The sequence below is a fragment of the Osmerus mordax genome, chromosome 27 (assembly GCF_038355195.1).
Source record: "Osmerus mordax isolate fOsmMor3 chromosome 27, fOsmMor3.pri, whole genome shotgun sequence".
Lineage (NCBI taxonomy): Eukaryota > Metazoa > Chordata > Actinopteri > Osmeriformes > Osmeridae > Osmerus > Osmerus mordax.
The window spans coordinates 8,591,999-8,603,849 of NC_090076.1; the positions used below are offsets into that span (position 1 = coordinate 8,591,999).

General features: G+C 45.0%; 1 protein-coding gene across 3 annotated transcripts; it reads left to right on the top strand.

Moving 5' to 3' along the window:
• On the top strand, nucleotides 1–11,269 carry brdt (bromodomain, testis-specific). Of its 3 annotated transcripts, none has more exons than XM_067230312.1 (21): nucleotides 1–662; nucleotides 2,386–2,655; nucleotides 2,785–2,922; nucleotides 3,034–3,172; nucleotides 3,269–3,393; nucleotides 3,536–3,895; nucleotides 4,010–4,138; nucleotides 4,238–4,450; nucleotides 4,586–4,773; nucleotides 4,877–5,157; nucleotides 5,263–5,373; nucleotides 5,595–5,720; nucleotides 7,161–7,216; nucleotides 7,330–7,504; nucleotides 7,693–8,034; nucleotides 8,274–8,347; nucleotides 8,625–8,706; nucleotides 8,808–8,923; nucleotides 9,033–9,229; nucleotides 9,549–9,765; nucleotides 9,872–11,269. In XM_067230312.1, the coding sequence occupies exons 2-21, from the start codon at nucleotides 2,461–2,463 to the stop codon at nucleotides 9,938–9,940; spliced, it is 3,333 nt and encodes a 1,110-aa protein (XP_067086413.1). In that variant the 5' UTR covers nucleotides 1–662; nucleotides 2,386–2,460; the 3' UTR covers nucleotides 9,941–11,269. The 3 variants fall into 3 exon arrangements, with proteins under 3 accessions (XP_067086413.1, XP_067086414.1, XP_067086415.1); XM_067230313.1 differs by having other exon boundaries at nucleotides 8,628–8,706; XM_067230314.1 differs by lacking the exon at nucleotides 7,693–8,034.
• The last annotated feature ends 582 nt before the right edge of the window (nucleotides 11,270–11,851 follow it).

Consider the following 11,851-nt stretch of genomic DNA (forward strand, 5'->3'; position numbering starts at 1 on the left):
TTTACGGCGTGAACGCTAGCCTCTTCGAGCTCTAGGTGGACTCGATTGAATAGCGATTGGAAAGGGAATTTATGTCTGACGTTTGTAAGAAATTGTTTTAGCGTTGGAATTGTCCCCCAAAAAGATAGTTCTAGAAGAGTCATGTGACGTCTTTTGGCCAGTGATGTTTTGAACTACACTTGTTTTTTTACGATTGCTATCGTAGCAGCCGAGGGGATAGGTATTTGCCACATCCATCTGGAGAACGAATCGTTCAGTTAAATGATTTGGAACCTGTATGTTATTAATCAAATATTTTGAGTGTAGGAAAAGCGTAACTTTTGACACTTTTTGAGGAAAATAAAGAATGATGTGGCACGTGTAGCATTTTGACCAATCGGAGCTCGAGTTCAAAACAGAAGTGTATAAATACGAGGCGGTTGCCCGTAGAGACGTCCGCCATTGAAGACTTGTTCAGCCCAACGTACTTGAAATTGTTGACCTTTATCTAGCTAGCCATAATGTTATTTACTTGCTTACAAGTTTGCTTGTAGCTGTACATTTTTTTTATTTAGTGCAGGATCGACGACAGTCACATTGGGCATCCTTCCAGCAGAACATCTTGGCAAAGAGCGTCTGTCTCAGTTCGGCAATTAAAACAATCTTGTGCCAGAGACGGAAAGGTAAATTACGAAACAAGGTTGATAGAGCTAGCCTAGCTAGCTAGCTAACAAACTGATTCATGTTGTTAAACGAAGTCAGGGAATTTCACATTTGTGTCAGAGCTAGGCTCGATCAAAGGGCTAATTCTAGACAATCTTATACCACCACTAATACAGTAGCTAGCCAGCTAACTTAGCTGCTAGCTAGACCAAATGTGCTTGCTGTGTGGGCGGGGTACATGCGTTGCTTTCCAAGCGAACGCGTTGCATTGCTGGTCAACTTTTTGCAACCGTTTACATATTTTTTGGGTTTCTGTGCTGTTGGTTAACTAACAAATTAATCACAAGTAGACAACACATTGCCGGCATCTCTTACGGCAATGGTTCTATCCCCGCCCATGTCAGAATAGGGCCCGTCCGCATGCCTTCAGACAAGGCCAAGCACTCAATGCGCAAGCATCACGGCGTCACTTAAAATATTTTTTTTTTTGCTTGCTGATGCTTATCCTCAGCTGAATGCAAAGGTCAAACTAAATTTTTTGGCATTATTGATTGTTCTGCTTTCACAGGTATGAAGTTGGCTGAGAAAGCTAGCTAGCTAACCAAAGGCGATTCTTAAGTGTTATTAGCGGAATAGTAACATTAGTGCCCGAGTTATCTAGCCGCTTTACCAATGTGCCCACCAGCTAGCAACATGCTTGCATTTCTGGCGCTAGTTACTTTCATAATAGTTTGTGTAGTCACTAACTATCCATATTTTCTATTTTGCTTGTAATTTAACAGATATTACATAACTTTGTTTATATTAAATTGTTGGGTGGTGTAAAGTTTGTGCAAGTTCATTGGTTCTCTATGCTCACGAGGGGGTACAATTATAGTTTGTGACAATCAAATGTAAATTGCAAATAAACAACCAAGTAAGATCAACATAACTTGTTATGTAAGTTTTTTATTTTTTGTAATTTGGTATTTACAAAAACCCAAAGTGAAGATTATGACGTTTCCGATGTTTTTGTGGTAAGTGGCGGAACTAGAGCCAGTGTCAAATTTTTTGTGACTAGTTGGGTCATGTTTTTTTCAGTGTATTTTACTCGTTCCCGTTTTGCGGTTGTAATGCTTGCTATGGACTACCCTGTTACGGCAATACACGTTATTCTTTTTAGGTCGTTATAACCCATCAGATGTGGCCTAGGCTGGATTGATTGATTTAACGACCGGTTGTGGTTTCAGTTGATATTCAGCCATTTGAAAAGTTGTTCCTTTACCCATATCAGTAACAGAACCTATAAGCTGATAATGACGTTATAAGGGATCTATATAATGCATTTTATGCAAACCCATTCTATATCACACTGGAGTTCTCAGTTATTGATAGAAGCACTAGGTGGCAGTATAAATCACGTATTCTCTGACGCTTATGGTTCTATACCGGAGATGGAATGCCAGTTGTATATTGGCATGTACTGGTGTACAGAATTAATGTCAACAGACATTTTGAAAATGTTATGACAAAAGTGTTTGCAAAATATTTGCAAACAGCACTTGAGTGAACGTTGCTCAAATCAATAACTCAGCTCCTGCAAGAGGGGTGATGTTATCAAAACAGATACATCTTAAACAGGTCAAACTATTCTAAAAGCCTTTGGTTTAACCTTGTAAAACCGGTTTAAAGCTAGTCACGTTCACTGGCAATTCTTAGATGTCCAAATACATTTCAAAACAACTCTCTTCTCCACTGGTTTAGGGGGACTGAGTGTGATGAGAGCTGGGCCACAGACCAGGAACAGCCCCTCTCTGTGCAGTGGTCTTGGATTGCACCATGGCAGATGTTAGATCCCAGGTTCCCACTGGGACTGGAAACCCCCATCAACCAGAGTTTCAGAACCCCAAGAGGCACGGCCGTCTGACCAACCAGCTGCAGTATCTGGAGAAAGTGGTGGTCAGAGACCTGTGGAAGCATCAGTTTTCTTGGCCTTTCCGCCAGCCTGTTGACGCCGTTTCCCTGAACCTTCCAGTGAGTAGTCACGTTTTCCCATAAGTGTCGAGGGAGGTGTTTTGACACCCGATTCTGGTATTAATTCAAACAGCAATGCCACTGTGTTCCCTATAAAGTTAGTCCACCTCCTCTCACCTTTTTTTTTAGGATTATTATACCATTATCAAGAAGCCAATGGACTTGAGTTCTATCAAGAAGCGTCTTCTAAACAATTATTATTGGAAGGCAATGGAGTGCATACAGGACTTCAACACCATGTTCACCAATTGCTATGTATACAATCGGGTAATGAGCCTTCAAATGGAGAATGTAGGGTTCTGCATTCATATACCTAACAGCAGTTGGGCAACGGGCAAAATGCTGACCTTAGTTTTCCATTGTGTTCATTGTTTCTAGCCAGGAGATGACATTGTTCTTATGGCCCAGTCCTTGGAGAAGGTGTTTTTGCAGAAAGTGGCCCTCATGCCTCAAGAAGAGCACGAGGTGTCTACCGTGACCGCCAAGACATCGGGGAAAACCAGGAAGTCCTCTACAGGTAATGCAAAGCTGGGCTCGTACCCTGCGTCTGATGGGTGTTCAATCTCGCACGGATATGTTTTAATGTTTTGAATAAACCCTCTGTCTGCTGTAGATGTGAAGCAGAGGTCCAGCTCGCCTGTGTCTGAGGTGGTGTTTCAGCAGACAGTGACGGTCATCCCTCCGGGAGCTCTTCACTCTATCCCCCCGGCCCAGCTCTCCTCAAAGATGGCAGAAAAGGTCAGTTCTCTTGACGGCGACCGCTCGGGGTACAAGAACAACTGCAGTTCTTCTACTCTTTTTTTTAAATATATATATATATCTTGTCATTCGTTGTCCTTTATTACAATATGTATATATTGTTTTTGTTTTGTTTTTTTAGATCAAGACCGGCGTCAAGCGAAGAGCGGATACGACCACGCCGACCGCGTCGACCATCACCAGCTGCGAGTCCTCTCCTCCTCCCCTGGAGGGCTCGACTCCCAGCAAGCTGCTGTCCAGGCGGGGCAGCGGACGCCCCATCAAGCCCCCCAGGAAGGACCTGCCTGAGTCGCCCCTGCCGGGCAAGAGGCTCCGCCTCTCGGAGCAGCTCAGGTACTGCCACGGCGTCCTGAAGGAAATGTTCACCAAGAGACACATAGGCTACGCTTGGCCCTTCTACAAGCCCGTTGACGTGGAAACCCTGGGTCTCCATGACTACCACGACATCATCAAGCAGCCGATGGATCTGAGTACCATAAGGGTAACTTTGAAGTTGTTTGAACCGGCTGATATGTGCGTTGATCTGTTTGGATGACAAAGCGATGCTGTCTTGAGCTGCAATCGATTGAATTCGAAATTCAATGTTTTGTCACAGAAAAAAATGGAGAATCGTGAATACTCGACTGCCCAGGAGTTTGCTGCAGACTTCCGACTAATGTTCTCAAACTGTTACAAGTACAACCCGCCCACGCATGAAGTTGTTGCGATGGCGAGGAAACTTCAGGTACACATCCCTCGCAACGCAGCCTGACTGCTGTGTAGATAAACTGGCTTTGTTTGTGCAGGGCAGTGATGAGGTAGTAACTCCCAGAGTGTTTGCCAGGATGTGTTTGAGGCACGCTATCTGAAGCTTCCAGACGGGCTCACCAAGAGCAGCAGTCCAGGGGACCGTCGCGACCGTGGTGACGGGCCCCAGAGCGGCTCCAGCAGCGCCGAGAGCAGCGACAGCGAGACGTCCTCCGAGTCGGAGAGCTCCTCCGACACCGAGGAGGAGGAGGAAGAGAGAGCCCTGCGATTGGCCAATCTCCAGGAACAGGTTTGTCCCGTACCCCCGCCCCCCACCTCGACGTGTTGTCCCGTCCCCCCCGCTCCCCCACCTCGGCGTGTACTGCTTAATCCACGTTTACCTGCGTGGTGGCCGGTGTGTCTAACTGCGGGCCGCTCTGTGCAGCTGATTGCAGTACACGATCAGCTGCAGAGACTCACCAAGGAGCCCCTGTCGAAACCAAAGAAGAAGAAGTCCAAGAAGGAGCAGAGGAGGAAAGAGAGGGAGGCCACCCGGCGGAACCGGAAAGAGTCCAAGGGCAAATCCAAAGGTGTGAAAATGCCAAAAGGCACGACCAAGAGCTCCTCCGTCACGTGAGTGAACTTTCTTTCCCGACTTCTCGGTTTAATCCGGCCTGGTTAACAGGACGCGCGCTCAGAAGGGGGCGTTTTTTTTCTAACGACACGTTGTTTCCAGGCAAAGCAAGATGGCCGCCGCGCCCCACGAGTCGGACGACGACGGAGCCGCCGCGCCCATGTCTTACGGCGAGAAGAGGCAGCTGAGTCTGGACATCAACAAGCTGCCCGGTGACAAGCTGGGCAAAGTGGTCCACATCATCCAGGCCCGGGAGTCGTCCCTGCGAAACTCGTGCCCCGAGGAGATCGAGATCGACTTTGAGGCTCTGAAGCCTTCCACGCTGAGAGCCCTGCAGAGCTTTGTCAGGATATGCCTGAGGAAACACACAAAGAAACCGGACCGTGAGTAACCCCCCTCCCATCCTCTGACCACTAAGGTGTGCCCCCGCCGAACCTGTAAAGCAAGTATTACAAGCTGACCTGATCGATCATGATCTGCTCTTTCAGAGGAGAAGCCAGCTAAAGCCAAAGGAGAGAAGCAGCCTGGGAAGAAGCAAGAGGTGGCCAAACTGCACGTAGCTGAGGAGGAGAGCGTGACCAAGAAGAGGAAATACACAAGTAAGAATGGACTCTCCAGGCAGTTTCAACAAAGTCTTCAACGAGCTTTGACACGCTTCGTGGATTAAGAGGGCTAGCGATACAATCATATAGGTCGACACTGATGAAGGATATGGCTGTCATTGTTCCTCGTGCTTACTCACCAACCTCCCGCTAGACATTGTGCTGTATGCTATCTGAGTGCTCCCCATGTGACTGGCTGTTATCTGTGTGCTGAACAGGTCAGCCGCCCGAAGCCCCTGCAGACCTGGCTCGGCCGTGCCGCCTCAGCGAGAGCAGCGACAGCAGCTCCTCCAGCAGTAGCAGTAGTGATTCTAGCACTTCTGATAGCAGTGACTCTGAATCAGGTTAGCTGTTCTCCTCGGCAAACCCCCTCCCTCCCACCCCCTCCTGATCTATTTTACTGTAAGGGCCAAAGCCCTGTCCTCTTCACGCTTACGGACAGGAAAAAGAAATCCCTCAAATAAATCTGCCCCGGATGTGTCCTTTTGTAGCAATAGTGTAGCACCTGTTGGCAAAGCTAAAACTTGAAGAAAAGAAAATTAAAGTGTGCGTTGTTTTATTTATTTTTGGTATGTTCATTGGGTGTTTTTCATTTCTGTGGTCGTGTTTCATACGTTTTCTCTGAAGGCATGATCCCATCACACACAAAGATATATTTCAGAGAGTTAGGTTAAATATTTGTTTATATGGTATTGTTCTGTTCACCTTGGTAGCTGACAATGTAAATTTTTCCTCTATATTTGATCATATCTATATCGGCAAATTAACCAGATTAGATCTGCAGGGTTGGTTAAGTGAATCTGTGTTACGGTAGTTCTTTAACACAGATTGACAAGATTGCCGATTGTTTACCTGGCTATACTGTTTACAAAGTTACGTAACTTTTCTCACAGATTTAACCTGGCTAAATTACTAATATGGATTAATGAAGGAACAAAAAAGTATTACATATAGCACCTTTTAGTGTAAATACCATCCCTTTTAGACCTGCTTTGTTTAAAGTGAGGCCAATCAGCGTTTTATGCAAAGCTCAGCCATGTTGAGTAAACCAGGCTGAGGAAATATTGAGGTAACATGCTGAAAAAATTGCTATACAGCACTGAAACCAACTATAAGCTCTTCCATTGATGAAAAGAAGGATGACGTATGATCGAGTATTTGATCTTTTTCCTTCCCTTCGCTCCATCGGTCTAGTTGAGCTCAGATCTTCCTCACTTTAAACTACAGCGCTTGTTCTCCACTTCCAGCTGTCTGGATTAACCAGCCTACTTGTGTTTGGGTGTTTTATAGGGATTGGTATTTGAATGAGGGAATACTGGCATGATGCACACCTTGTACATAGAACAGATTTGTATTTTAGTACTCGAAAGATTGTTATGCCCATGTAGAACTTGTTTAGTAGAGCCCGAGATGTTAACTCCTGCAGTTTGCTGTTGGTGCATTCTGTTTTGTGTCCAGCGCTTAGTGGATTAATAAATACACTTTCATAGACAATCAATACATGTAATGTTAAATGGTGCTTTCTTTCCACACAAGAAAAAGTGATACAACTAATGTGGGGAAATACTCAGTCTTTAGAGGGAAAATACTCATAATCTGTAGGGGAAACTCTGAAAGGGAGTGGATGATTATTTTCTTACGGTAGGTATCCTTTTTGTATCTTTTTTTTGTTGGAATTTTTGCAGAAATATCTACTGTGTATATAATGAGGTTATAGATGTGGAAAAACAGGCTGTTGGGTTAAAGGCTTTGAATTACTATTTTGTATTGTGCATATCTTTCAGTGCGGAAAACGACAAACAAGAAAAGAAAAAATGCTCGCCATAAGGTTAAAGCCAAGGTAAATTCATTACTCTTCACTGCCATTTACCTAAATGCACCGTTTTTGATGAGTCTCTGTAGTGGTTAGATTTGCAATTTGGTTCATTTAAAACTTATTGTAATTTTAAACAGAAGGTGAAACGCAGAGCCAATAAGGTGTGTAAGTCTGACAAAACAGACCAATCACAAGCCGTGTCCCAGAAGAGCCAAACTTCAGCTTCTTTGCAACCCCTCGAAGAAGAAAATGAAGACCAATCCTCACTGCAGTGCGCAGCCCAGCTTTCTGATGACTTGATTCTCTCTCCAGGTAATGGCTGTATCCTACTCTTACCTGTGTCAGTGTATCTGCTGTTTAGGACAAGCCAAGGGTCGACCAGGGACAGGAAACAGCCGTTTTTCCACTGATCATGACAGGTCTGCGAGGAGGTTGAAATGTGGAAAGAGTTTGACCATCCTTGTCTCACATCTTCCTTCTGACTTTCCATTCCACCTCAGCCTTACACAGCCGCCTGCCTCCACAGCCTTCCAGACCAAGCTCCACAGCGGCGCCTCTACCTCGCAAAAGCAGACAGGCCCCCGAGCCTGCCAGCCCTCCCCCACCACAGGGATCCCCCTCTGAACCCCAACCCCTCTCCCTCACTCCCCGGGACTCCACTCCACCCACAGAACAACCCCCAGGTCCTACTACTAATAAACCTTCCCCAGACCCATCGCCGCAGCCTCCTCCTACCCTTTGCCCCTTAGCTCTACCACTTCGGTGTCTTCCTCCCTCCCCCACACAGGAGGGGGCCCCTGGCTGTCTTTCACCCCGTCCTCCTGATAGGGCTCAACAGGAAGGTAAGAGGTACACCGCTAGCCCCCCTCCTCCCCCCAGCTTGTAGCATGTCCCCCTGCACGCGCTCTGTTCTCGTCTTCTCCTTCCTGTGTGGCTTGTAGGTCGTCCTGTCGCCGTTTGTTTTTAGGTCGCCTTGCTCCCGCTGTCGCAATGTCCCTGGCTGCATGTGCCCTCAGCTTGATGTCTGCCCACGTGCCCGTTCAAGCTCCTAATGTCTCGGTTTGTTGTGGTTTTCTTAAAGGGTTGTCGGCGCTGCTCTCCCCTCTGACCTCTCCACCCGCCGACTCGCTGCCTTCTGACAGCGCCAGGTTTGAGGTATCGAAAATTTACGATTCGTATACTTGATACTTGACCTCTCCCTTTTTTGACGCTTTTATTCTTTTTTTCATTTTTTTTTTTTTTTTTTTACGTACGGGACAGTTCTCAAAGTGGATTAGAATTAATTCATGTTTTGACTTTCAATCAAATTCATTGGTATTTGTGGCGAAGGCGAGAGTGGGTTGTGTCTTGGGTATTGAAACTCATTTGATTGTTTGATGGCATCGGTTTTGACTGTGATGGGAATTTTGTGTACCGTAAATTTTTGCCGCAGCAGTGTCCACTGTTGTCTCCGCTAGAAGACAGCCCATTACAGCCCTTGAAGGATGAGAGGAGGTCACAACAGAAACTGCCCAGTAAGCAAGACGCCGGGCACACACTGTGGAAATAGTCTCACTTTATAATTCTTTTGCTGAGCTGTCTTTAACAAGCCTGTGTGTTTTTTATGTCTCCCTAGGTACCAAACACTCTGATGGTGCGCTTGACTGCACTTCCACCAGCCTGTCCCATCTACAGCTTTGCAGTACTGCCTGCAAATCCTCTCAAGATGGAAAATCTCAACCTGCTAAAAAGGTTTGTCAGTGTGGCTGTACCAGTATTCACATGCAGCTTCTCTGCATGTCTATTGGTAAGTTCTTTATTTTAATTTTTCACAACATAAACTGAGCGTGATTCTCTGTAGGATATTGTCCTGAAGAACGCGGACTCCTGGGCCAGTCTAGGAAAAATGGCCACCCTCACCCCCTCGACTCTGAAGGCTTCCAAGGAGAGCTTTCAGCAGTTCCGCAAGGTTGCCATGGAGAAGGAGGAACGTGAAAAAGCCCTCAAAAAGGTTCAGAAGGAGACGAGCCTCGACAGGAAAGCTCCCGACAGGACCAGGTATTCCTATCAAATAAAACCTTGACATCTGGACAGATTCCCCTTGAGTCACAACCCTGTCATACTGTGGTGTCTCACCATGATGGGGAGGTCAGATGGCTGACCGGTTAGGGAGTCGGGCTATTAATCAAAAGGTTGTTGGTTCGATTCCCGGCCATGCCAAATGACGTTGTGTTCTTGGGCAAGGCACTTCATCCTACTTGCCTCGGGGGGAATGTCCCTGTACTTACTGTAAGTCGCTCTGGATAAGAGCATCTGCTAAATGACAAAAAATGTTTAAAAAAAAATATTTATTTTGTTTTTTACATTTCTCCTTCAGTCTAGCAGTGCCACACAGGGCCGACCCACCAGCCCAGCCCAGCGAAGAGGTCTCGGATCTCCCCTCCGAGGACGTCCCTGAGGCACCTCGACCTCCAGAGCTCCACGTGGAGGAGCCTCCCGCCCCACCTCAGCCCCCCGGCGGCGCCCAGTCCTCCGTGGACAGGGACAGGGAGATGGCCCGCAAAAGAGAGCAAGAACGACGAAGGCGAGAAGCAGTAAGTCCTGCTCGGGGGGGGGGGGGGGGTTCAATTTTTTTCTTCCTCTGTGCAGTGTATTTTGCTAAAATGTTCCACTCTCATTGTTTTCTTTTTGTTCTCTTAGATGTCGGCTGTCATCGACATGACCATGCAGAGTGACATTATGGCCACGTTTGAAAAGAACTTGGAGTAGAAGGACTTGTGTGACCGATTTGGGTCTCCCCACAAACGATGTCGCTTCCGCTTCCCACGCGCACGCCGGAATCCAAACATTTCGATGAAGGAAATGGCGTATAATCCTTCGGAAGTGTGTCTCGAAGCACTGCATATCTACATAACCTGTTTTGTAACTGAGAAAACAAACAGTACAATGTAAAACATACTGATCTTGCCTGAATATTCTGGAGGACCTTATATTCAGATGGATGTTGGGTGTTTGTTTAGTTTTTTTTTACTCGTAATAGTTATTTGTAAAGACCAGCACTGAGACACTGTTAAACGTGCAGAGACGTTGATTCAGTTGGCAAAATAAGTGGTGTTGGTAAAAGAAATGTTTGATATGAAACCCACCTACACATTGAGTTCTTTTGATGGGTTCTTGTTCACCTTCTGGAGTTTCCTTCCATATGGCAACAGAAAAAAACACCCAATCAAAGGACATGTTTACATGCTAATATCATTCCAACTTTCGCTGCGATGTGTAGTCTGGTTATTTTGCTACAGTCAATAATTGTACCCTGTATATATGATCTAGATATGTATAGCTTCTCTTCAGTTTACACAGTTTAAAAACCGATCTCTATCCAATGCAAAGGTTTTGAATATGATTCTCTGAGTTATACATGTCGTATGTGACGTATTTAAGTATATGAACGTAGTTTTGCCTTGTTTATGAGGTTCTAGGGTGTGTGAGAAGATATTTGTAAAAGGAAAAAAAGAAAGTATGACTAAAGTTTTTGTTCACCAGAGGGGCATGTTTTTTCCATATGCCTAATGCCAGTTTCCAATGTGCCACCATTGGTTGACTGTCATCTTGATAGTTTGAAGTGCCATATTGTGGTACACATTTACGAAACGTAAGGTGTTGTTGATGACTATTGTGTTGGTTTTTCTAATCAAGTTTAAATTCTGACTGTAAATGTTCCTTGAAGTACTTTCTTATTGTTTATTGATTTGATAGTTCTCAACATTCTGCAGTGTTTTCCTCTGACATGATAAATAGTAGCACTTTATTCTGTATCTAATGGAATGGGCATATGCCATACCATATGGAAAAAGAACTAATATAATTTTTGAAGAGATCGGATAAATCATTAAAATATTTTCATGGAAGCGTGTTTTTTTCTTTTTCATTGTTCTTGTTCATTGTATTTGGTTATTTGCATGAATTATTAATAGGTTTTGTTTTCGTTACTGTACATAAAGGAACAATTAATCAAATGCTACCTCAGATTTTTGGTTTTTCCTTTTTAGCAATTCCTTTGAGAGATTGAGACATGAAATAAAATACTCTTTTATATGATGGCTGAAGTCTTGACCCTATTTATAATCGGCAATGATTAAGGCATGTCTCTAATGAGCCGTTATATATGGCAATATTCCATATGTTATGTTCTTGCTAATTCAACAGCCAAGGTCAATTCCACAGCAGCAATAACAATGAGTCTTGATGCATTGGGTTTCATTTATAGGTCTAAATCCCCTGTCCTAGAATAAGCTGTAGCTTTGTAGTTGGTGATTAACATTATTTTCTTTCTCGAGACATTTACAGCTCTTCCATAGCCTACCTCAACTCACGGATGGTCATGAGTCATATTAAAAGCACTTCGTGGCTTTCAGAGTATACACCTATTGTTATTTAGCCTCTAACACCACGTGAAAAGGTTTTAGAAAGTAGGCCTAATCTGTTGCAGTGATTATCCTGTTAAGTATTTCGGACTACACTGGCTTTTAGCTGCAGCAACAATATTTCGATCTGCACTCACTTAGTATCAACCTTTGCTGTCAGACGCAAGCGTGAATTCTGACGTGCTCTTCTCGCCGTTTTCCAATCAGCTTGCCTACTGGGATCCACCCCGGCGGGCAGTCTTGCAGATGCGCTGTT